Source organism: Ovis canadensis, chromosome 3 (genome assembly GCF_042477335.2).
Source record: "Ovis canadensis isolate MfBH-ARS-UI-01 breed Bighorn chromosome 3, ARS-UI_OviCan_v2, whole genome shotgun sequence".
Lineage (NCBI taxonomy): Eukaryota > Metazoa > Chordata > Mammalia > Artiodactyla > Bovidae > Ovis > Ovis canadensis.
In genome coordinates this window covers 174,204,027-174,231,208 of record NC_091247.1, presented here as the reverse complement: position 1 = coordinate 174,231,208, position 27,182 = coordinate 174,204,027, and the positions used below count along the sequence as shown (strand labels likewise).

The 27,182-nt window shown below is 41.1% G+C and overlaps 1 protein-coding gene across 10 annotated transcripts in view; it reads left to right on the top strand.

Annotated features, from left to right (window-relative positions):
- ANKS1B (ankyrin repeat and sterile alpha motif domain containing 1B) overlaps nucleotides 1-27,182 on the top strand; it is a 1,178,069-nt gene that overhangs the window by 1,105,073 nt on the left and 45,814 nt on the right. For 9 of the 10 annotated variants that reach the window (XM_069585123.1, XM_069585122.1, XM_069585120.1 and 6 more), the window contains 3 exons: nucleotides 6,077-6,205; nucleotides 8,414-8,485; nucleotides 25,714-25,800. In XM_069585123.1, coding sequence (XP_069441224.1) covers nucleotides 6,077-6,205; nucleotides 8,414-8,485; nucleotides 25,714-25,800 — 288 coding nt within the window. Of the gene's footprint in view, nucleotides 1-70; nucleotides 143-6,076; nucleotides 6,206-8,413; nucleotides 8,486-25,713; nucleotides 25,801-27,182 lie in introns of all 10 variants that reach the window. The other variant, XM_069585128.1, reaches the window with a different exon arrangement.

Here is a 27,182-nt window from a genome sequence, read left to right as displayed (position 1 = left end):
GATGCTACCTTGGTAGCTGCCGTGTTTTAAATATTGACAAGATGAGATAGTTTTCTGTTTATATCAGCAGTCGTCTGTCTGTGAGATATGGACGAATCAGAACGCTGGATTTCCTTTCTCAGCCATCCATCAGGTTCATAATGTAAGATTACAAATGGTTATTTTCTCTTCCTGACCTTGCGCTGTGTCGTGTGTTGCAAAGTGTCGTCAATAGCTATAGGGACTATGTCCTGGCAGTGCAGAAAATTTGTGATGTCTAACAACTCCTGAGATTTTTTTTATTGTTTATTATACTTCATTCACTGTGCCTTGTGACTAGTTAACGTGCAAAACATTGTCCTGAAATGAGAAACATACTTAGTTTGGAAGTCTACAGTTAAAATCTGTCCCGTGTGAGTTTGGCTTTCATCCCAGGTGTCCGCGTTCACTTGCTTTCACAGGAGAAAGGAAAAGGGTAAATTGATATATATATACCCATGTATATATCAGTGTTAGTCTTCCCCATTTTGTACTTTCCTTGTCCATGGGCTATTCAGTCCTTTGTGCCTAATACAAAGGTTCATGTGCTTCACTTGTGAGAAATATTTGAGTATGATTTGCATGATATTCTATATGTTTTATGCAAATGCAAGAGGACTATAGCCAAGAGAGGCACCATTACAGCTACAAAGTGGTTCTCAGCCTAATCTTTTTTTTTTTTTTTTTCCACTTGACAGTAGTGAATTGATCTTTGGAATGCATGCAAAATCACGACCTATTTTACTCTGAGCTGCTTAATATTCAGATATTCACATTTCACCTTTGCATACATTTAAAAATTCAGTTTTGTTTGGAAAGTAAACATTTTCATGTTTGGGTTTTTTTAATCTATTTCCTATTTTAAAATACAATCCTATTGTCACACTCTTAAATTTTTCTCATTGGGCAGCCTGCTATCTGAGAGGTTGAGACTTTTGGTTGAGAATCACTCAAAAGAGCTTTCGCAGAGCTCTTGGGGCAGCATGCAGAGGGCCTCTTTGGGGTGCCACGCCAGGCATACCCCTCCTTGTGTGCATGGGGTTCTGGCTCTTGGGGACCACAGTCTATACATCACCTGGTACTGCTGCTCCAGTGACCCAGCGGTTCCTCCTGAACATGTAAACGCTGCTGCTGCTGCTGCTGATGAGTCGCTTCAGTCGTGTCTGACTCTGTGCGACCCCATGGACGGCAGCCCACCAGGCTCCCCCGTCCCTGGGATTCTCCAGGCAAGAACACTGGAGTGGGTTGCCATTTCCTTCTCCAATGCATGAAAGTGAACAGTGAAAGGGAAGTCGCTCAGTCATGTCCGACTTTGTGACCCCATGGACTGCAGCCCACCAGGCTCCTCCATCCATGGGATTTTCCAGGCAAGAGTACTGGAGTGGGGTGCCGTTGCCTTCTCCAAAACGCTCGCTAACCAGTGCTTTTTCATGTTCAGAAGTGGCCATCTCTGCTCTTTTATCAAAAGAAACAAATTTAGTATAACCAGCTGCATTCTTTATTCTTGAAGATGTTTTAGAAGAACTGCACCAGCATCTTGCTTTCATGTGTATGTGAACTGTTTGTAGGAGGCCTTTCCTTACATTCACATCCCAATGTATGTATACATATTTATAAGTGTGTGCCTTCTTCAGAGCTATTGAGATAAGGGAAAGTAAATGTAATCACATATACCTTACGTATGTTTGGGTAGCCCATGTCTAATATTTGTTAGAATTATTGAAAGTGAAACCTGAAAATAACAATTGTCATTTAAAAGCATTTTAGTTTTTCATTAAGTGATCTGAAGAAATAGAAAACAATGTTTGTTAATATTCAATCTAAATTTACAAGCAGGTAGGTGGGAGTTGTTCCTAATAGAAAAGATTTAAAAGCTTCTATTAAAAAATCAATTAAGTCCTCATTTAAAAATTTTTTTAAAGAATAAGATAAGGCTTGGAAAATACCATACCTTCCTGTTCATGTTAGAGAGCTAGATCCTAATCATAGCTTTTAATTATTTACTGACATCCTAACAAAACTTTTCCTTGAGAAGAAAGTAAGACTATAAATAGTGTTTCCCCTTTGTATTCTCAGAACACATAGAATATGTGATACCTTCAGTTTCCTAACAAAACTTTTCCTTAAGAAGAAAGTAAGAATATAAACAGTGTCTCCCCTTTGTATTCTCAGAATACAATAGAATATGTGATATCTTCAGTTTCCATTTTGGGGGATAGGATGTTACACGATATGATGTTTTCGATTAGATATCTGGTGCACATGAACTAAAACCATGCAGTTTTACCACCTTTTGAAATAATGAAAAGATTAATAGCTGCATTTTGGAATCTACCATCCAATAAACATCTATCATGGAATTTTGCAAATATTTTTCTGCATTATAACTAAATTCAGTTAGTGGCTTATACTTTTCAGCCGGTGGTATGAGACATTTAATTTAATTACATTATATTGAGTATGGCCCAATTATAATCCTTCAAACTCAGCAGGCTGAGAATTTCTAGTTGGCAGTTGGTAAATACCTATTAAGCAGAATCAATTCTCTGTTTAAAACTTTAATCTCAAATTATGTTTTTCTTTCGTATTAGAAGATTAAGTTTTATTTGAGTTGGAGGGATAGCTAATAATGTACATTTTCTTCTGTTTAATTATGTCCTAAAGGAACAAATACATACATAAATGCCAAGTAAACAAGGTTTTAAGCCATGACCAAATTCTTGAACTATTAAGATCATTTAATACATGAACCTAAAGGAAAGGTTTTCCTGTAAGTATTTTAAGCTGTAAAGAAGTAGCCTGAAGATATTTAGTAAGAGTGCCTTGAATCACTGTAATTTCTCTTCTGCAATTACTTAAGCCCTTTAAAGAGTACTGCCAGTCACTAATAGTTTACAGTGTGACAGACTTCTGTGATTTTATTTTGTTTTTCTAAGTAAACATTATTGCCTCATAGTAACCCATGTTTTGCTAAACATAAGACTTTATTATAAACCATTATTTCAGATAAAAGACTTTTTAAGTCTGTTTGATTTTTAGTTAATATTTGATAAGCATTTTTAACTGGGAGAGTATTAATTTTTTAAATTTACCTTAAGAAATACAGATAATATCTGGATATAAATTTACTGCTTAATAGGACCTAATACTGGGCTTCACAATTGGAATTATTTTATATGTGAGGCAAATCCCTCCCTTATTTTTCTCTCTACTGCTCCTGCATGTTATCACCACTCTACCTGTCTCCCCCATAGTTCATTCCTGCTGTAATTCGGCCTCCAAAAGGACAGAGACCTACGGCACCCTTACTCTCTAAGTTCTTTTGTTTTACTGTCCCTCAAGGAGATGAAGCTGAATCCCACCCCAGGGCAGGCCACATCTGCCCTTTACAATAGTGTAATGATGAGTTCATCCATTCCCACTGAGTTAATTCCAAAGAGAAAAATCAACACCTACAGAGTCTTCTAAATACTCATATATATAAGGTTAAAAAATAATAATAATAAGTTGATGAGTTTCCAGGAAGAAAAGAAAATTATTTCCTTATAAATTCAATTTTAAGAACACTTTTCCCTCTGTTTGAAAACGAATTTCTGGAAATAGCACTCAGTATGACAAAATTCAGTTTCTATTTCCAGAAAGGCAGATTCAGTCCCTGTAGGGAATTTTTAAAATATTTGGTCTGGAGCATAGTTTCTGGGCCACAAAGAAAATAAGGATTCTGTTTCTCTTCCCTATAATTATCTTCCCCCATTGCATGTCGGGGAAGCTTGTCAGAGCACTCCAGATTCGGAGCAGGTGGTTTGGGATTTCTGGACAAAGTGGAGTCATAGGAGAGCAGATGATGGCGCTGCCTAAGCAGATGAAATGGACGCACCACTAGATTCTTCAAATGCTTACCAAATAAGAGATCGAGGTCATTTCCAGACTGACGTGCTATGTGATGTTATTCCCAAAATGGCTGCTCTGACTTCTGTGGATGATGTAAATATTTGGATCAGCATTCTGCTTTAAGTGTATGTGGAACTCACGTTGAAATTTAATTATAAAAGTGCCTGAGTTAATTCAGCAATTAGAGAATGAGTTTGCATATGATTTGCATGCTTAACGTACAAACACCTGAAATGTCCCCATAGTCCCAGCTTCATCCCACCCATTCCCACCCCCAGCCCTCCCCCATCCCTTGACCCGCAACCCATGGTACCCCCAGCTCCTGCCATGTCTGTTCAGGCTTTTCTGAAAACTGCCTGTTGAGCTTGGCCAAGGTGAACCTCAGCTAAACGATGACAGGGCTAATGCTGAAGACTGGATGCTTGGTTTGCGTTGCCACATCAGCACACACTGGATCCAAGGATCTCCTGAGGTCAACCAGCTCCCTTTGTATCATTCCACGAAGTTGCGTGCAAACTTCTGTTGTTGCGTTAACAGTGTTACCTGTGACTTAAGTGTACAACACCTGTTTGCTGTGTTGTTGTTGCTTTATCAAGGGAGGGGGGAGACCAGTGGTGTCATTTAATGGGGGAGATGAGAGGATGATTTGCTGGATGTGGGAAGAACTTTGAATTAAGAGCTCACTGTTGCATGTTTCCAGAGTTTTAACTGTTATCATTTAAAGGTTATTATAGTCACCTTTGAAATAATACTGAAATTCACATATTCTGCATTTTAAATTTTATGCTAGTCTTTTTAAGAGCAAATCACAGTCAGTTGAAATAAAGATCCAAACATTTAAGAGAGAAGGAAAAGAAAAGATCAAAATAGCAAGTCAGAGGAAAACTTAATTGCAAATAGTTACTGTTTTTACAAAATAAAAATCCATATAAACAAAGAGAAAACTCAAGAATGATTCAGGGATGGGTCATAAAATGAAGGATTTTTGCTTAAAAATGCTTGAGTAAATAAACCAGATAAAGTCTTAATGATATCAACAGATGGAAGATGGGAGAACCGAGCCCTGTGCAAGTAAATTAGCAACTGGAACAAAACTAACAAGCAGAGTAGCTCAGAGAGAGGAGCTGGGGGTTCTGACCAGTCACACACTCCAGTGAGAAGCCAAGGAAATAACACGAGGCTCATTTTTCTCTTCCCGTGGTTGGGATTGACAGATCTCAAAGAGAAAATTTCAGGCTCTCTGCCTCACGAAATGGCCTGTGCATTCCTAAGGGGCTCTGGAATTCTTCTGTTTTTAAAACCAGTTAGAAATTTGACTTTATAGGCACTCACACTAAACCATTACAGTAATGAAACATGTTGAGGTTAACCTCGTGGAAAATGGTCATTAAAATGATGGGATGTCCTTCTGCCTTAAGCCTGTCTTAGTGGGCTCAGGTACTGTGTGATATACTGTCACATGGACTGTGCTTGTACTTGTGATCAGGCTCCCCAAGTACATACACAAGCACATATGACCAAACCTGGTATTTAAATATTCATTCTTCATTCATGCTTTAGGTTTTCTGAGGGAGGTGTTTGAGTATATCCAAGACAATCACGGTGGCGTTATATTGATACAAATGAATTCAGAGGAGGGAAACTAGCTATCATCCACCAGTACATTTTCTTCTGAAATTTTGTCTAGTATCACGCCTACCATATTTTCTCTCCAGAGATACAGAATTTTTCAAAGTACATGGTACATGTCCTCATCAGGAACTGAAATTTATAAACCGGTGTATTGTGAATGCATTTCAAACTAAAAATTTCGAACAGTCAAGTTTAAAAACAGAAAAGTCTTTCAAAGATCATATGTTCTTTTCTGTTGGAACAGAAAATTATGACTTAGTAAATCATTTATGAATATCTTCATGTTTAATTTTAAGAGTACTTGGCTTAGGCTGTCATTCTAAAAATAGAGTAAATCAACTTCTTTCATACCTCAAAAGTTAACTCAGCTTTGGGAGACAGGATGCTAGGACATATAAAACCATGATAAACATATAATACACCCAAATGCATTTGCACCTTTATGGCACACAGGTTTAAGATGAACTCAGGCCAGCTATAGTGCATGAACTTAGCCTATTACTCATGCTACCTCTAGAATAAATGTGATTTTCAGACAGGAGACTGGGGAGAACCTTCCATTACCTTGCGACCTCCAAACGAAGCCACAGCCTCAACTCCAGTGCAGTACTGGCAACACCACCCGGAAAAGCTCATCTTCCAGTCATGTGATTACAAGGCTTTTGTAAGTTACCCAGAACTGAGTGCTTGGGTACCAGCAGGAATAGAGGGTGCATTTCTAGCTTGTTTGCTTTTATATTCAGTATCCCCAGACGTCCATCACTGAAATTCCTAAAATGTTTTCCCCTTCTCTTTTTTTCTTAAAGAAGCCTTCTTCAAAGGCTACTTGGAAATTCCAAACAAATATAACTTTATAACCCTTTTAATCTTGTAAGCTTAAGGTCTGTTTTGCCTTCTTCATATATACTTGTATTTTAAATTAAATGGGATAAATTGCTATCTTAAAATGGAAATGACTGTAAATAGAGCACATATAGGCATTTCCCCATAACTCACCAGTTATCTCAAAACATTGGGTCTACAGCTTTATGTAAATATCAGATTCTTTTCATTGTCATCATTTGGATTATATTACTAGGCCTTTTTTTTTTTTTTAGATAGGAGAGGGAATCAGGCTTAGCTGAGATTGTGAGTGATATGAGCAGGTAAATGTTCAAAAGATACCATCAGTTTAGGGGCAGGTGGTTGTCATGACTGTAGCAGGGAAAGTGGCTGAACCCTCAGCAGAACACTGAAACTGTCTTTCTTAAAAATGAATGTTTTAATCAGGACAAAGTTTCCTGATAACTTAAAAGATGAGGATTTCATATTTTCAAAAATAAGATAATGAAAAACATCGGAAAGAAGATAAGGATTTCACCACAATCATCGCCGTTAGTTTATGAAGATATAAAGGTCCTAATTATCTCACAGCAGTTCAGTCTTCATTTTGTGCCCTCTGCACCTCTTTAACTGCTTATGTCTTGAAGCACTGGACTTATTTCAGTCGTAATCTCCCCCCAGACTGTAAGACTGCCGTCCCTCCTTCTTCCTCTAAGACCCAGACACCAGATCCCTGAGCCTTTCTGAGCATGCCTTCTTTGAAGCCTTTGACTGAACCCTCTGCTATTGTACCTGTGCACAAACTCTTCAAGTCTGAAATCTCCTGGGTCTAAAAGACTGGTTCCCAGCCCAGTTTTTGCAGAGTGCCAGGGTCTCCTCAGTCACGTCCAGAAAACAATCATTTTAATACACTCTTTTAAAAAGACATATTGAGCTGTTTCTTGTCTCTCTTTTTTTTGAAGGAAAGTAGAGAAAAATGACAGATAGAAAGAACCCTATTGAAGTTTCAAAAGGTTGTGTGTGCGCGTGCTAAGTAACATCTGACTCTTTGTGACTCTCTGGACTGTAGCTCGCCAGGCTCCTCTGTCCATGACATTCTCCCAGAAAGAATGCTGGAGTGGGTTGCCATGCCCTCCTCCAGGGAGTCTTCCTGAACCAGAGATCGAACCTGAGTCTCGTATCTCCTGCACTGGCAGGGAGGTTCTTTACCACTAGCGCCACCTGGGAAGCCCCTTTCAAAAGGTTCAAGGAGAGTCAATTGATAGGAAGGCAAAATAGACATTTTGCTAAAAACTTTTTGCCCCCAGCCAGAACTTGGAGTGTGTGTGACCATCTGTACTAAGGCAGCATTGGAGCCTATCACCTAACAGCAAAGTGATTGGTGATTCCTGGAAGGAGATACTGCCATCCTTCTCCTGCCCTGTTCAGCCCCTCCAGTGTCAGTTTGCACCAAGGAACTCAGCTCCCTGGGCTGTGGAACAACTGACAATGGCATTCTCCCTCCCTGCGTACTTCCAGCCCATTCTCAGGTGGATCAACCACCAGGCATGGAACTGAGAATGAAAAAGGTCCAAAACTTTTTCTCTGCCTAAAAGCAGCCTAACATTAATTACCTATGCAGCCAACTAAGTCCAAATGGGCTGTATGTTGCTTCGCTTCTCAGCTGTCTCATACAAGCCTATAATTACATAGATAGTGATGTGATTTATTTTTGCAGACATTGCTGCCTCAAAAAAAAAAGGGAAAACATTTTTAGATGGCCCCATTTTGCAGTTAAATATGATCTGAAAGATGGCTTCTTTAGAAACTACTGCAGTTTTATTATAAAGAGCAATTTACAGCTTTCAGAACTGTGGTTAATTCTGCTACATTCTCTGTATACATCATTTATTTGTTAGAATTAGTTACTGTTAGTTTTTAAAAGTTATGCAGCAGCCTACAACCAGGAAAGCTGGCCAGTAGTACTTTTACAATCTGCTTTTAAATTACTACTCATATTTATGTTCTGTTTTTCATAAATCGTTGATTTATTTATTTTTTTGTATTTCAGTATTTAGGTTCTATGCTGATAAAAGAGCTCAGGGGGACAGAATCAACCCAAGATGCTTGTGCAAAAATGCGGGTAAGTTTGCCAAACGATTTTATTTCTTGTCACTGAAATACTAAACACTGGGTATGGATACAAATTGCTGCTTCTCAAATTACTATTTTCTTCATCTGTTGGTCTGCTGAATCACACTGGTGTTATATAAAAAGGTGTTTGGGTTTTGTTCGTGTTTATGCCACTGTGCTTTGATTTGATGTCTATTGGATGCAGTTACTATTATTTTTAAAGATTTAAAGTAATTTTATATACATTGATCATCTCCAGATTTGGAGAAAAATGACCTTTAGTTTACTATGAAAAAAATATTTTACGCACCCACTTGGCAGTCTGAGAATACTTACTGAAAGACTGCCAACTAACTAAAAATTAACAAACGCAGGAATATTGAGAGCATGTTATATAAAGCTAATATGCTTTAGGAGCTTCTTATTCATTTTTGTAAAATAAGAAAACCATACAACTCCACATTGAATCATGTAAGGACACAATCTTGACAGAAATGGCAATTCCAAATGTCTGTGATTGGTGGCTGCTGGGTTCTAAGGACCCTGTATTAGTCGAACCAGTTCTCCCTGAGAGAGATCAGTGAGCTTCTTCTTTCATGTGTCCCTTATTCTTCCTCCATAGCAGATGTGTAGAAGCCATGGTGATATCTGACTGATGATACAAAGTAAGAATATCGGACTTAATCCACATAGCAACTAACCAGTCAAGTTTGAGATCATTAGCAAGTGAAACCCTAACTTCTGTTTATCATTTATTTTATACAAACAGCTTTGGTGGGAAATACTTAAAAGCATGTAATTTAACAGTCATTGCTCATGGAACACTAAACACGTATGAATCTTCATGACATTGATGTCTCTGTATGTAATGGCTGATTTGATATTTTGATAGTAGCAGAAAGACTGAAGCAGTTGTCCTTCTGTTTGATGTAGGTATGTAGGTATAGTATACTTCAATTGTCAGGACCAAGGAATCTTTATTCCAGGTACTGTGTTTAGATTAAAAAAAAAAAATCCCTGATATGTGCAGGAGCTCCAGGTTCTAGTTCTGTTGTTGCTTACTTGCCTTAGGGGTCACTTTATAGTCATAATAATAACTGGTAAATTGACTGAGTAGTTACAATGTGCCAATCTTCTGTGCTGAATACCTTGAGTGTTTGCTCATCTAATCTTTACCACAAAGCTATGAGATTGATACTGTTGTTGTCCCCATTTTGTAGATGAAGAAACTGATTAAATAACTTTCCCAAGATCAGACAGTGAATAACTTGCCAATCTGGGACTGGGTCTGTCTGACTCCAGAGCCCAAGCTTTTAACTACTACATTCCCCTGCTTTTCCTGGGCTTCATTTTCTTAGGAAATAAGAACATTGGACTAGATCCCATTAGGGTTCTTCCTGGTTTTATAATTCTGGAAAACTTGTATTCTAATTATCTGTCAAAGAACAATAAGAAAATGGGAAAGGTTTTCAATCATTAAGCCTCGATAATTTTAGAGCCATTCATGAACATGTCAAGGAAATTAATTTGGCATCTCTGATTTAATACTATTAACTCAGTTATCTGAATCCAGCTACTTCAATGCAGTAATGAGCATAAATAGCACATAGAGCACATAGCGCCATCTAAAATACACCAGATTTAAATTTCAGTCAATTTCTTGAAATTAAGTGGATCTGAAATTCCATTTGGACAGCAATATCAAAACCATTTAATAGTCTCAGTGGAGAATAATTTAGTTAAATACTTGTCTGTTGCTTAAAATGAAAAAGCCATCTATTTAGAAGCCATTCTTCTGTTCTTTAGGGTGTTTTTCCAGTTTGCTGCCCTTGGTGTTTATTTTGAGTAGTTTACATGAAAATAAAGAACTTCATTGCTACTTGGGATATCACAGACCCTTATTTCCCATCTTGATTACATTAATATCAGTCTTTGACAGAGTAGCTAAAGTTGCACTCACTGGGTTCATCAGAGCCTTTAAACACCAGAAGTGCAAATTTGATCTGCTATCTGGGACTATTGAATTGTGAACTAGAGCTCTCACTGACTGAAAACGCTGTGGATCTCAGTTTGCAGTTAATGTTCAGTTTGAACCTCCAGTTACTGTTCTCTCTGTTTTCAATATGGTGACATTTCAGCCAAAAGTCCCAGTAGAATCAGATCTCCCTAGGGGAAGTATGTTAGGGCAGGGGTCCCTAACCTCTGGCATCTAATGCCTGGTGATCTGAGGTGGAGCTGATGTAATAATAATAAAAATAAAGTGCCTTGGGCTTCCCAGGTGGCACTGGTGATAAAGAATCTGCCTGTTAAGGCAGAAGACATAAGAGACATGGATTCAATCCTTGGGTCGGGAAGATCCCCTAGAGGAGGGCATGGCAACCCACTTTTTTTTTCAACTAAACATTTATTGCCCTGAGTTTTAAAATATCTGAAAAGGTGGATCATTTATGTTGATAAAGAAATAGTTTTAGGGTAGTTTTAGGAACCCTTAAAGAGTCTATAGGATTCAGTCAGTTCAGTCACTCAGTCGTGTCTGACTCTTTGTGACCCCATGAATCACAGCACACGAGGCCTCCCTGTCCATCACCAATACCCAGAATCTACCCAAACTCATGTGCATCAGGTCGGTGATGCCATCCAGCCATCTCATCCTCTGTCGTCCCCTTCTTCTCCTGCCCCCAATCCCTCCCAGCACCAGGGTCTTTTCCAATGAGTCAACTCTTCGCATGAGGTAGTCAAAGTATTGGAGTTTCAGCTTTAGCATCAGTCCTTCCAAAGAACACCCAGGACTGATCTCTTTTAGGATGGACTGGTTGGATCTCCTTGCAGTCCAAGGGACTCTCAAGAGTCTTCTCCAACACCACAGTTCAAAAGCATCAGTGCTCAGCTTTCTTCACAGTCCAAATCTCACATCCATACATGACCACTGGAAAAACCATAGCCTTGACTAGATGGACCTTTGTTGGCAAAGTAATGTCTCTGCTTTTGAATATGCTATCTAGGTTTGTCATAACTTTCCTTTCAAGGAGGAAGCATCTTTTAATTTCCTGGCTGCAGTCACCATCTGCAGTGATTTTGGAGCCCAAAAAATAAAGTCTGACACTGTTTCCACTGTTTCCCCATCTATTTGCCATGAAGTGATGGGACCAGATGCCATGATCTTCGTTTTCTGAATGTTGAGCTTTAAGCCAACTTTTTCACTCTGCTCTTTCACTTTCGTCAAGAGGCTTTTTAGTTCCTCTTCACTTTCTGCCATAAGGGTGATGTCATCTGCGTATCTGAGGTGGTTGATATTTCTCCTGGCAATCTTGATTCCAGCTTGTGCTTCTTCCAGCCCAGCGTTTCTCATGATGTACTCTGCATATAAATGAAATAAGTAGGGTGACAAGCCTCAGACACAGCCTTGACGGACTCCTTTTCCTATTTGGAACCAGTCTGTTGTTCCATGTCCAGTTCTAACTGTTGCTTCCTGACCTGCATACAGGTTTCTCAAGAGGCAGGTCAGGTGGTCTGGTAGTCCCATCTCTTTCAGAATTTTCCACAGTTTATTGTGATCCACACAGTCAAAGGCTTTGGCATAGTCAATAAAGCAGAAATAGGTGTTTTTCTGGAACTCTCTTGCTTTTTCGATGATCCAGCGGTGCCAACTAAATTAAACCATTTAGGTACAGACATATGTAGTAATTTGGGGTACATTCCAGTGTGCTAACATAAGTAAAAATTTTAGGAGATTTTTTTTAATTGCATACTTATCAACTGTAAATTTTTTTCCCCCTAACACTTACTTCAGCACGTTCACTTTGCCCTAGCAGAAACCAAGCACAGTCTTCCCTTCTCAGAAACACTTGGAGTGTTTGATAGTCATAACTGGTTAATTTCTAAGTTTATCTAAGCTTATTTATTCATCTCTAAGATCCCCTCAGTCCTGCTGCTGCTGCTAAGTCGCTTCAGTCCTGTCCGACTCTGTGCGACCCCATAGACGGCAGCCCACCAGGCTCCCCCATCCCTGAGATTCTCCAGGCAAGAACACTGGAGTGGGTTGCCATTTCCTTCTCCAGTGCATGAAAATGAAAAGTGAAGTTGCTCAGTCGTGTCCGGCTCTTAGCGACCCCATGTACTGCAGCCCACCAGGCTCCTCCACTCATGGGATTTTCCAGGCAAGAGTACTAGAGTGGGTTGCCATTGCCTAAAGATAATTCTACATTGCTCTCCTAGTGTTCTATTATACACCTATTATTTCAATTAAAAATATATCATAGTTAACTAGTGGTGTTAAAGAACCCGCCTGCCAGTGCAGGAGACAGAAGAGACACGGGTTCAATCCTTGGATTGGGAAGATTCCCAGGAAGAGAGCACAGCAACTCACTCCAGTTTTATCTGGAGAATCCCATAGTCAGATGAGCCTGACAGCGCATAGAGTCAGACACAGCTGAAGCAATTCAACACACACACACACACACACACACACACACACACACACACACACTTATCAGGTTTCCCACAGCCCCCGCCCCAGGTCTAAACCCTAAATAATGCCCATCTTAAAATTACCTTTTAAATTGTTTATTGGGGAAGAATCAATAGAAACTTGCAGGAAACCCTGGTCATTTTTAAAGTAAAATTGCCTTTTTAAAAAATAAAGGCCTACAAAACTATCTTAGGAAGAATGATTTCTATGAATTATTTTGCACTTCAGTGGTACAACTTAGCTGCTTATTTCCTTTCCCATGACAGCTTTACAGACACGTCTATTTAAAATGAAAATTTTAAGACCTATCAGTAATACGTGAGAAGCTGTAACAGATCTCTGAACACATTCATTTGGTACTGCCTTTATGTTTCTGGTTGGGTTTTCCAGCTAAATGTATGTTCAGAGACAGAGTCTTCATTCTGAAAGGACTCCTGAGAGGAATCCTGGCTCTGTGGTCCTGAATATGTGCTCCCCTAACATGGTACACAGAGAGCAGGGAACTTTCCCTCTGTCACACCTCACATCACACTACATAACATCTGGCTGTCCCTGCCCCAGGCCCCACAGAAGGCAGTAACCATGTATACTGTCTCCCCAAGGCCTGCTGTGTAACAGCTGCCTTAGGAGATGGTCGTGATGATTCCATAAAAGAATGCCTCTGAAGGGTCTAGTTCAGTAAAATCTTAAAACACGTAGACCTCTTCCTCCAAATGTTTGAGAAATAAGTAAATTGATGGTTAGATTTGTTCTGGAATGTTTCATTTGTTTTTCCTCACCTCTGATGCCAGTGCCGCAGCCTTTGCCCCAGTTTTCTGTGTGTTAATACACAGTATAAAAGAGAGTATTCAAACACCTAGGAACCCTGCACTCTTCTGTCCAGTTTTGTTTTTTAAATGTATTTATTTTATTACCTGGCTGCACGGGCCTTAGTTGTGATGTACGGGAACTAGTTCCCTGACCAGGGATTGAACGCAGGCCCCCTGTACTGGGAGCATGGAGTCTTAGCCACGGGACCACCAGGGAAGTTTCTTCTGTCCAATTTTTAAAGGTCATTGCCAAAAGGGAGAAGGAAAACAAGAGGGCACTGTGGATATTATATGTAATTTTCATTTTATATTTAGGGGAGGTAATTTGTTTCTGAACTGATTGGGAGTTGCCTGTTTTAAATGATGTGTCCACAGACTGAACTTTATAAAGCAATAGATTCTTTTGGCCTTTCAGTTCTCTTTGGTATGAGTAGCTGCCACTTCAAAGATTCTAAGCACAGAGTTTGGTAAAATGAGGGATTTGTTCTGACCACATGAGGTTCCACTATTCCATTTTCCTCCCTAGACTTACTCATGCCCTATTCCCCAACCCTGAATTTTGTCCCAGGGTATATGTATTAGTAATATACAGCACTCTCACTTCCCTAATTAAATATGCCATTAGGAACACATCTGCTCCTGTAAGAGGTAGGCCATTTTATTCAATTTAGTACTCTGAAATCTGACTTTCTCTAATCCCATATTTGAGGGTTAGAATTGTTCATTGGTGTATGTGTTCAAGGAAATTTCCCTTAAAAAAAAAAGGAAATATCTGTTCTCAACTACGATAAGGTAGAAACCAGCCTTTCTGATGTAAGAATGGAAATATTTTTAAATTATTTTTAAGTCAGCAATAAGAAAATCTTCCAGTGTGTTTAGATTTTGGAACCTCTGTTTTCCAAAGGGCTTAGTTTCACAATCCATTCAGGCTTCTTGTTGAGTTTGTACCCTTTAATTTATATGATTTCTAAACTTTCAATCTGGAAGCAATTCTAAAGTTGAATTTTCAAATATATAGATTCCCAAATAATTGTCTGTGCCTTGGTTGAATCGTGAAGACCATCTTTTTTCCTATGCTTGCAAGGAAAGAAATGAACGGCAGAGAATGGACTGGAAAGCTTGAAAAGGGTAGATTTTAGAATCAGATGGAAATGTTAAATTAAGAGTCCTCTTTCCTTAGGAGACACTCAAACAGAAGTCATATATATATATATATATATATATATATATATATATATATATATATATATAACAGGGGTGGAACCCATGTCCCCTGCTTTGGCAGGGGGATTCTTTACCACTGAGCCACCAGGGAAGCCCCAGAAGGCATGTTTAGTCCTGCACTCATAAAAATCCCTTCTGTGAGGAATTATTTTCAGAAATACCTTCAGGGACTACATCTCAGAAAACAGGCTGGGGGACAAAAAAAACCTATAAACAACTGCTTTTTAAAAAGTTTCTGTTGCCCAAGTTTCAGGGGAGAATCAAATTTTGTTTTTCTCTCTCTCAGAAGTCCCGCACAAGGCAGGTATGTGGTGTGTGTTGTTGGTGTGTGTGTATTAAAATAGTAATACACACACAAAAACAGTCGCACTTCTAACCCTGTTGCCAAGTTTTCCTGGGTACTTCTTGCTTTGTGAGTCTTGTCCTTTCTTAGGGGTCTATCCCAGTGGCAAACTAAACCACCCAAGCACCTTATCCCAGATCATCTTCATACCCCAGATCTCTTTATTTTTCATTTTTGTTTTTATTACTCTTGTTACTGGATTTTCTCCCGTGTAACACCCTTATTGCTCCACATCGCTAGAAGATTTTGTGCACCTCTTCTGTCTTTAATTTCCACTTGTCTGAAGCTCTTTCTAAACATGGTGAGTCAGTTGTCTTTGATCCAGACATGTTGCTCTGCTGAATTTTCATTGGTGCAGCCATTTCACTGCCGTCCTAGCATGTTGGCCCAGAGATTATTCAGTTATCCTCACAGATTCCAATTTTACTTCTGCCCTCCTTTGCTAGTGGGCTGCTGTGCTCTGGAAAGCCAGCCATCCTCAGAGTAACAGTGACAGCCCAAATCTACTGATGCTAGGCATGTCTCATCTCACAGCAGCTCCACAAAGTAAATGCTATACTAACATACCCATTTTACAAATGAAGTAGCTGAGACAAAGAGAGGTTAAAATACCTAGCCACATAGTTTGAAAGGGGTGGAGGGAAGACCGGACTCCAAACATACCCTCTGGTGTTCTTACTGTAGTGAGTAGAGGAGGTCCTGGCAGAAGGAGCTCCTCACTGGGTCCCTTCATAAATTCAAGATAACCCCCCAACCAACACACACACTCACTCTGAAGCTGTACTTAAAAGTGACAGATTGAAAAAGTCCCTGTGTTTTTGCACGTTTACAATTGGCTTTTCTCACTTAAAAAATCTTAAATTTTTTAAACTTACATTTGCTTCTTACAAAAGCAGTATACATTCATTATTAGTCAACTTTCAAATAGAGATACAGAAAAGAGAAATAAAAACAACTGTAGTTTAAAAAAATGTAGTTTTATCATCCCGCAGTGTTAAACACCTGTTAACATCTTGTTGGTATGTAATCCTCCAGACTGATTATACATTCATAAGCATCACTTTTCTACCAAAAAATGGAAATATTATGAGCCTACTGTTTTAATCTGTTTTTAAATATATTTTGAAACATTTTTATTCCAATAACTATTCATCCCCAATATTATTTGTACCAGTTGAAAAATACTCCAATCCATAACTGAACTAAACTTATTTAACCATTTCCCCTGGTTGATCGTTAGTTTATTTCCATTTTTCTTCCAGCTATAACCAATACTATGGATAACATCCGTAAACCTGAGTCTTTTGCAATGGGTCTGATTATGTCTTTAGAATAAGCCACTAAATGTAAAATGAGTAGGTCAAAGAGTATACCCATTTTGAAACTCTTGATAAGTATTGCCAAACTGCCTTACAGAAAACACGTTCCAATTTATACTCCGAGAAGCAGTCTACAACTATGTATTGATGTTTGCTTGTCACATCTCTCAGGATGTGTTGGATGTGTTCCCAGTTGAGGGTGCATTGGTGGCACTAGTGGTAAAGAACCTGCCTGCCGATGCAGGAGACTTAAGAGGCACGGGCTCAATCCCTGGGTCGGGAAGATCTCCTGGAGGAGGGCATGGCAACCCACTCCAGTATTCTTGCCTGGAGAATCCCATGGACCGAGGAGCCTTGTGGGCTATAGTCCGTAAGGTCTTAAAGAGTCAGACACTACTGAAGCAACTTAGCATACACACATATGGGGAATTTCTATGAGAAAACACATCTCCACCATGACCCCTGGGCTTATCAGCTCTATCCAGTCAACATCTATTCTAGATATAACTCTAGGATCTGTCTTTAGAACCCACACCCTTTATTTTATGTGCATAATGTTTTATTATACTTTCACAGTCCCTGAGGAGCCATGGCCAAATTAAATAATACTTGTTAATTGTTCTGAAGACCAAGATCTGCAGCTCAGTGCTAACTAAGGATTTTTGGAAATCACTTGTCAAGTGGAAATAGCGTGTTTTGATAAATTAACATCTCTCTGAATTAATGTAAGTTGCAGCACAACTTTGTATGCATGGCAGCAGAGAACAGTTCTGACAGTGACTTTCAATCAAATTGATCAACTGTATTTTTAGAGCAGAAATTCTCAGTGTGGTCCCCAAACTGGCAGCATTAGCAGCATCTGAAAACTTTTTAGAAATGCAGACTCTTGGGCGCTACCACTGACTTGCTGTCTCAGTCTGTTAGAACCACTATAACAAAATCTGGGAGAAATTTCTTTCTCATAGTTCTGGAAGCTGGGAAGTCCAAGATCAAGGCCCTGACAGGTTTGGTGTCTGGCAAAGGAACTTTTCCTGGTTCATAGATGGCCAGCTTTTCACCCTGCCCTTTTGACAGGAGGGGCAAGGGAGCTCTCAGGTCTCTTATATAAACACAATACTTCCATTCCTGGGGGCTTCCCAGGTGGCTCAGTGGTAAAGAATCTGCCTGTCAAGGCAGGAGATGCAAGAGACACATGTTCAGTTCCTGGGTGGGGAAGATCTCCTGGAGGTAGCCATGGCAACCCGCTCCAGTGTTCTTGCCTGGAGAATCCCATGGACAGAGGAGCTGGGCGGGCTACAGTCACAAAGAGTTGGCCACAGCCGAGCACACACACATGCACAGAGTCCCTTTCCTGAGGGCTCCACACTCATGAGCTTGCAATCCTGTAAAGGCCCCACCTCCTAATACCATCAGTTGGGCATTAGGATTCAATGAATGAATTTGGGGGTAGGGAGTGCAAACACTTGGCCTACAGCACTTCCTGAATCAGAAACTCTAGGGGTGGCATCTAACAGTCTGTTATCTACCAAGCACTCCATGGGATTCAGATGCTCTCAAGTTTGAGAACCACTGCGTTGGTCCATGGGCAACCAGTAAGGCTGCCGTGTAGATAGACTGTCCTGGTAGAACATTGTGCCACGGTGCCTGGAAACCAGCCAGGGCTGGAGGAACAGAGATCGAGGGCATTGCTTTGTGCCCTGCAGACTCGCCCAGGCTGTGTTCTTTACTCTGACAGTACACACAGTAGCCGAATCTTAGGCAGGAGGACTGGTTTAAATTGCTGCCGCTTGCTGCGCTGTCTGTTCCGGTCACGTGGCCTTACTTAGGCTCTATATTCGCCGAGCCTTTGGGTCAGAGTCCTTGTGACCAGAAAAGCCCTTGTGAGGTCATTTATACCCTCATTTCACTGCCAAGTGCGACTTACCCCAAAGTCGTTAGGAACAGATGAGAGTGACACTATGATTAAAGAGCAGAGGGGGAAACTTCTCAGCTTTGCCTCTAATGATTCTTCTGCCCTCTCAAAAAGGCTTTCCTTCTTATCTTGGTGCTGGCAGTTGGAGCCAGTTTCCTGTTGCCAAGGCCTAACCCTCTCCTTGAAGCTGAACTATCACGAGATCTATGAAGCGTTTGCCACCCCAGAGGAGTCTGTCTCGGTCCTTCTCTCATCACATCCGTGGTTCTCCTCCCACGTTCTTCGGAGGCCTCCAGGCCTGGCTCGGGGCATCTGGGTTCTCTGCAAAGTGTTCTGAGCTCTCCACGTGTTGAGAGGCTGGGACTGCAATTCGCCTCTGTAAAGCTGGCTTCCTACTCATTGCTGTACATTAATTCATTTGTTCATTCCTTTAACAGTCATAGATTTCAGCAGCTTTTAGATTGATTCCTGTAAAATTGCTGGTATTTAGCCATTTTGACCTTTAAAAAAAAAAATGGCGCCTTCATAAGTTTCACCTGAGACCTGTGCTAGTCATTGTAGGACAAATTTGGAAAGGTGGGGGCCGTCCTCATGGAAAGGGGCGGGCCTCACGGGGAAGCTGACTGCCCCACCCGCACTGCGAGGGGAGGGAAGGGGAGGAAAGCAGCCCCTTCAGCCAGGAGGCCAGAAACTGACCAGAAGGCGACTCCAAAACTGAGCTTTTCCCAGAAAGTGACCTTGAAACTGAGCTTCGAAGGGTAAGAGATCATTTCAGATGGCTAATTTGCAGTCTACATTTTCTCTCTTAACAATCCCTGCAACTTAGCTGGTTTTGCCAAATACAAAAATCACCACAATATTGCTTGTTTGGTGTGGTTTTTTAATCGTTTGAGAGTCACTTGGGGCTTCCAAACATAAAAGTTTGATCCTGTTTTAATTTACTTGCTGAAACTAAATATAATAATTAAGCATTGAAATAAGGAAAGTATTATATGGCAAAATTAATAGTTATGACTCAGCACTGGCTATCTCACTAGAAAGCATTCTCAGGGTAGCTGTGTGCAGGTTAATATATGCTATAAGTTGGATGGCAGTAGCCCATCGAGAAATCTGTGCCAGTCTGTGCTTAAAACACCCCCTGGCAATGATCGGATTTTGTAAGAATGAGGGGTCAGTGATATCCTCCCTGTGGGCTCTTCACTCTATACTGACTATGGGGCACAATTGATTCCTATTAGGAGCATAAATGTCACTCTGGACCCAAACCTAACATTGCAGCTCACAACTGAAGTGCTTCTAGTCTCAGCTCTAAACCTCTTTACTCTCATTTACCCATGAAAGTCCTGCTTTGAGATTCGTGCATGCTAAGTCACTTCAGTTGTGTCCAACTCTTTGCAACCCTGTGGATTATAGCCTGCCAGGCTCCTCTGTCCATGGGATTCTCAGGCAAGAATACTGGAGTGGGTTGCCGTTCCCTTCTCCAGAGTATCTTCCCGACTCAGGGATCGAACCCAGGTCTCTTATGTCTCCTGCATCGGCAAGCACTTACCACTAGTGCCACCTGGGAAGCCCTGCTCTGAGATCCAAGGGCCCCTGTATTGCAAAACAATATGTTCTCATACTGTTGATTCTGCATTAGAAAATAAGAAACTATTTTGGGGGTGTAAGGCTAGAAAAGCTCAATGGCAATTTCTGACTTGATACAGATATTCCAAGCAGTTCATAATTTTTACTTTGAAAGGAAATGAAAAGTGTTTGAAGAAAATTAAAGATGGTTGTTACTACTTTCCTTGGTGAATCCAAAAATCCCTCTTAAAAAAAAATGCTGTTAGAGTGTTCAGTTACTTTTTCTATTACAAACAGTATTTCAGGGGCCTGCCCCCAGAGAGGAAATTATGATCCCTGTTCTGTATGATGCTTAAAAACAATATAAACCCCGAGTGCTAAAGAAAAGACTGGCTTTGAATTGATTCAGTACTTGCATTTTATTATAGGTTTCAGAAAGGTAACATCTGTATACAACTAAATACTGTTTCTCTTGGAATAATAAAAGGATGATAATCTTAACTGGGGAAATTGTGAAGGAAATACAATGAAATATCACTATATTCTTTCAGCTTTCAGTGGGAGAGCAGGATGCTGCAAAGGTGAAGTTAATTTGGGGCATTACCCATGAGCATACAGCTGATTAGGTAGGCAGAGGTCCTCATTACAAATTAGTCTCCCTGTGAAGCTGATGGTTTTCCCTAGTGGTTCAGAGGCTAAAGAATCTACATGTAATGCACGAGACCCAGATTCGATCCCTCAGTCGGGAAGATCCTCTGGGGAAGGGACTGGCAGCCCACTCCAGTATTCTTGCCTGGAGAATCCTATGGACAGAGGATCCTGGAGGGCTACAGTCCATGGGGTTGCAGAGTCGGACATGACTGAGCGACTAAAACACACACATACACGTGAAGCTGGTGGGGATTTGAAGACTCTGAGAAACCTTAGAAATTCCACCCAGAGTGTGGCATAGTAAAAAGGGCAACTGGAAACAAAAGGGAACCACAAAAGAAAGTTTGCCCTGAGCATTTTACTGAGGAAATGGGCCTGAAAAAGAAAAGTCTATTTATACAAATAAATAAGGCTTCAATTTTTAATATACACCTGTGGGAGTATTCACCATCCAGAAACACAGCAAAGCATGCAGCTAGGTCATAGAAACCAAGTTGCCTGAGACCAAGTGCTTTGTAATTCAAGCAGTGTTGTCCAGACTAGGTGCCTTCGACCCTGGATCAGGGGGAGAAGATGGTTACAACACTGAAGAAGAAGCTGGGGAGGAAGGGACTTCGGCTTCTTCGGTCTGGCTGAGGCTCCAGGCTCACGTTTTCTTTTTGTAATTTTATTCATTCATTTTTGGCTGTGCTGAGTGTGTGGGCTTTTCTCTAGTTGTGGTGCATGAACTGCTTCTTGCAGTGGCTTACTGCAGAGCACGATAAGGCACGTGGACTTCAGGAGTTGCCACTCCTGGGTTCTAGAGCACAAGCTCAGTCATTGTGGCCACGGGCTTAGTTGCTCCATGGCAGGTGAGATCTACCCAGATCACGGATTGAACCCAAGTCTCCTGCATTGGCAGGCAGATTCTTTACCACTGAGCCATCAGGGAAGCCTGAGCTCACATTTTTATATCTGAAAAGCCTTCATAAAATGAAGCGCTTATTGGATTTCTTGCCTCCCTGATTAGCCAGTGAAGACTCAGTATATTTACCTTCTTTCTCTGTATTTTCATCTTTCATTAAAATCATGTGTGAATAGACCTCTTTAAAGCTCTGTAAAGTACACCATCAGAAAATCCTCTAGAAAGAGATTGGATCTGTGTCTCTTGTACAGAATAAAAATGCCTTGAAGGAGGTGATTACCCCGAAGACCTCCCACAGCCCCTCCCTGGCCGGATCCATCGTCGTCTTATCTTGACTCAGTGGGAAGAGAAGTACAGTTTGGGCCACAACATACAGCCACCCCACCACCAGCCCTCCTAGGCCTTTGTGTAACCTGCAACACTGGAACCCCATTGTGGCCTCCAGTTAGGGAAAGGAGGATTCTTGATTCATTGCACCATTGAGGTTTTCTGTGTCTGCTGCCACAATTCGCCTGAAGCCCCTTTTGGTAAAATCAGCAACAGATTTTTCTATTTTTCCAAGCTGGGGCTTTCAGCCAGGAAACCCAGTAAAAGTAGCAACCACTCCCATGTGTGCCTGCCACTGTGCTTGGCACAGATTTTGTAGGCCTTTTTAGTCCTCTTGACATCGGGCACTGCTCCCACCCTCTAAGGAATCTTCTCTTGACTTCATGATCCTGCTGTCAGGCTTCTTCCAACTTTGTTTCAGGTTCCTTCATTGACTCTACTTTCTTCCCCATTTCTTCATTAATACTTCTTAAGTATTAACCATCCCCTGCAGCGTGATTCTTAGCCCTCCTCTAGTTCACTCTGAGCCACTTTGTCTGCTCCTATTTCCTCAGTCACCCACTCTCTGTGTTTGGATTTCCAGATCTAATTCTTATTTCCAGTTTCCTGCTGGACAGCTCTGCCAGATTATCAAGGTGATAATCAGATTCAGAAAGGTTTCTTGCAAAAGTGCAGTCTGCTCTAGTGGTCCTTATCTCAGCTAATGGCCTCTGAGTCCTCAGCATCCTACCGCTCACCATGTGGACCAGTCAGAGATCCTCTTGATTCTTCCTCATCAGAATGGCAGCTTCCCTTCCATTCTCCAGAGCATCTACCTCAACTTGGGAGCTTAGGACTCTGGTTTGAATTTATACCTTCCTATCTCCCCACATTCAGCCTCTAGCTGTTTCAGTCCATACAACCCACTGTAGCTATCTTTCTGCAACACAGACCTGATCAAGTCACTCCCTACTTGAAAGCATCTAATGGATCCTAGGTTGGCAGAGTAAGTTACAACCATCCAAACCTACTCTACCATCCTAATCTCCCACCAGTTATTCCAAACCCAGCATATTATTTCTCATTTCCAGATGCGTGCGTGTGTATGTTGATTCTGCTGCTAAAACGGCTCTTTAGTCCTCTTCTGCCACCTGGAGAATCCTATCCATCCTTGAAGAGCCAGGTCAGTCACCTGGCTCAGGAGGCAGCTGGCTGAATGGATGAAGACTTGCCCACTCCCTCATGCAGAGTGAGGCTCTTCCTGCCCAGAAGTCAGGAAGGACTCTGTTCACCTCTCTGTCACATTTGTCAACATTTGTGTTGTAGCTGCTCTCAAGCCAGGAATGGTGATATGTCCCGCCCTGTCCACGGCAGATGTTGTTCCCAACCCTCCTGCCTGCAGAGCCCAGACGCAGCTCAGAATCCATCTCAACATAGCACTAGACAGCCGCATTCAGCAGACGGAAGTCTGCACACGATCTGAGGTCTCTGTGACGTCCCCCAAAGTAGACTGCATTTCTCCAGCTTGTGGGCCACTTAATATCCACTCAGTTGCAGAATGAATAACAGATGGCTTTTCTTTTTCCTTTGGGATGGGGTTTCTTAATACTTCATAACATGTTGGTCTTTTAACCTTATGTTAGGGGAACGTGTGTGTGTTAGTTGCTCAGTTGTGTCCGACTCTTTGCAACCCTATGGACTGCAGCCCACCAGGCTCCTCTGTCCCTGAAATTCTCCAGGCAAGAATACTGGAGTGGGTTGCCATTCCCTTCTCCATATGTTAGGTGTATGTTAATACTATTTCATGTCACAGATAGCTGTCCACGAGAGTGTATTTGCAAGAGATGGGCGAGGTGATTTGTTGGAACCCATTGTTACTCTTTGCAAAGAATTCTTCACACGTATGCACACAGTCAGTCCACCATACGTTCCGTCCCTTCACACACACATTCAGTCCACCAAAGTGCTGCCTGTTCCTGCCACAGCCTCTCTCTTTACAGAATTCAGCCCACGGTTTTACCTTCCAGTCAGCATGCTGCATGCTATTTCTTCTGGCCTTCAATTTATCTTGTACGTTTCTAAGAGCTGGTTGGATAAAGTATTAAAAAATAAAAGTATCTAACCTTACATTCCAATTTCATATCTCTTTTTGGCAATCACAAAAGAAAACTGGTGAGTCTGGGTAATTTTAAAACTAGTTGAAAAGCACTTCACAGGTACTGCTTTTTTTCTGTACTGTATGAAAGTAGTAATACTCTCAGTAATCAATTTTCTTTATTTCTGATGCAAGTATAGTAGCTCTCAAAAAGGTGTGTCAAAACAACCACGGAAATATGAAACACCTTTTCCATGGCTCAAGCGAAAAATGAAATGTAATTATCATTACAGAGTTCAATGAGTTGTATTCAAACTATCGGATCTTCTTTCATTCTGGTCACATTTCAGAGTTTATAAATGAAAAATGGGTAATATAAATGAAGAAATCAAGAAAGTTCATATTTTCCCTCAATTCCCTTAATGTACATAAGACAGCTGGTCCTGGAATGCTCAAAGCAGAAGGCTCGTGCGTGCCAGTCATAATAAGACCGTGCAATGCAGTAAACAGAACAATGAGAAAACAGTAAAGACAAAGGAGAGACAGGGTCTGGAAAAGCCTGCAGCAGTTTCTGTAAGACAACAGTTGTACTGCATCAACATGTATCTATGGAGCCTGTTCTCTTTACTGTCTAATGAGTCTGTGCTGTTGGTGAATTACTGAACTCGCTTCCTCTCACCTTTTTATGTATTTTCTCTCCTATTATGCTCTCACCTGTCTTGTCTGGAAAATCCATCAGGCTAACTGTCAGGTAGGTTCTTCTTGATGTTTAATGTGATTATTGGGAATGTCCACAGCACGAAATGAAGTAAACAGACTGCGGGTGACCTGGGATGAATGATAAAACTAACCAGAAAAGGCAAATGCTAAATTGCAGAGAAACTTTATGCAGATGCATGAAACTGTAGAAGCTGCTTACCCTAAGCACATTCAGCCATTGTGAACATCTAGCGTAAGAACTTTAGCCTAAGGGATTAACCTCACCTCTAAATGATGAAGTAGGTTACCTGGACTGTCTGGTTTTACCAGGGCTCAAAATACAGCCTGCTCCCAGAGGGATCAAGTGTCATGGAGTGGTGTTATATCCTATGTGGCCGCAAGCAATTCTGCTGCAAATATGCTACCATCTTTTACAGATTTGGCCAGGTGCAAGAAAAATTCACAATGAGGTATTCTAAATCCCGATTTTAAGTATGTATTCAGATATGCCTTGTACCTTGAAGAAAGACTGGGAAGAAACGGGGAAAGGTGGCATGTATTTTGTTCATGCTAAACTCACCCTTGGAGTTCCATCTGACATGGCTTAACTCTCTTCCAAAGAATGTTGCTTGCAATTGCAGTAGGGGACGGAGCTGTTTGTTTCTCCTCTTGGTGTCACAAAAAGGCAGTATTCCTTCACCCACATGAAGCAGCAGAAAAGCTCTATTTAGATCCTCAATGCAAGGCAGATACTTTATAAACCGAAATCAGAGCAAAGCCCAAGAGAAGAGAAACATATATTTAAATTAAAGTATGTTTGGTGTGTGTGTGTGTGTGTTGTTTTTAACTTGAGCTTATTTTTATCTTTCAAGAGAAAAAATTACGTGCTACAGTTGCCATGCAACACAAACTGCTCTAACAGCTTTCTAATTTTAATTTCAGAAGTCTACAGAGCAAATGAAGAAGGTCCCTACTATCATCCTTTCAGTCTCCTATAAAGGAGTCAAATTTATTGATGCAACAAATAAGGTGGGTACCATACCTCTACAGTCCTGAGTAAATGATCTAAAATCCTTTGCTTCCCATCATACTTAACATCCCCATTTTATTTGTTTAATTTTTCTTAATGTTTTGGCCACATCGTGTGGCATGTGGGATCTTAGTTCCCCAAGCAGGGATCAAACCTGAGCTTAAGTCTTAACCACTGGAGTCTTAATCACCGGACCACCAAGGGAAGTCCCATCATCCCCCATTTTAATCACTCCCCAACCCCCACCTTCATGCTCCCTAAACACAGCTGTAGATACACCCCCATACCCACACCTACACCCACACCCACACCCACACACAGAGGGGCATCTTGCATTTGGAGGCCTGATCCAGGATTTCTACACATTATTTTGCATTCACCTTTCCAAGGTACCTTCCCTCATAGACTGTGCTGTTCAGGATCCGACAATATCCCTTTGGGTCCAGGGAACATTAAAACAGGAAAAATCATATCTAGAGTGAAAACGCATCAGTGTTCATTCCTCCGTCAGAGGAAGTGTCACTAGGCAACAGACTAGAGTGTTTGTCTTTCCATTTCTCCAGAGATAGGCCTGTCCTTTCTCTTGCTGTATGTAATGAATCCCTGACACAGGGAACACACGCTCTGGCTTTTACATCATATAATTGCATTTTGTTCTCAGCTACTGAGATGGAAGAGAGGGTTTCAACTGTATTGTTTTCTTAAGAGGCACCATCCGAAAAGCTCAGGCCATGCTGTGACCGTGCTATGACCTTGCACTCACTGGGAGAATGGTTCATGGGCTCCAAGGTCAAGTGCAGACAAACGGGTTGCATTTTACTTCAAAAGTGTCCTCTCTTGGCAGAGACGATGGAGTGCAGGTGCTAAACTAGAAAATGTGGATGTGACCGCTCTCGCCCTCCAGAAACTCAAACCTGACCGGCTCTTCCTCCCAAACCCCCACATGTCCCTGCATTTTAGTCTTACATCCTTCCAACCAGTAAAGTATAGGAATTGGGGAAATGAGGTGATCCCCATTTGTGAACACTGTTTGTTTTCTGGACTGCCTACCCAGTCTTCCCAGTTGGACCCACTCCATTCTGGGGAAAGGAAGCCGAAGTCATGAATCAGATGAATTTAAATGATGGAAATTTATGACCAGGGCACCTGGATTTAGATTCAGGGAAACATCTTGTGGCTAGTGACTCTTGACTGTAATAAGCCTGACCATCTGAATCCCCAGATTCAATGGCTTTCACCCATTGAAAGCCTTCCCAGTTTGTTTTCTGTAATGAAGAAGACTGCTCTGTCAGTGATCACATAAGCCCAAGCTCCCCAAGTCTACTGAGGAGAACAACCTCCCAGTTTTAGAAGCAGTTCTGAAACCCAGGCAGAAAGCTGA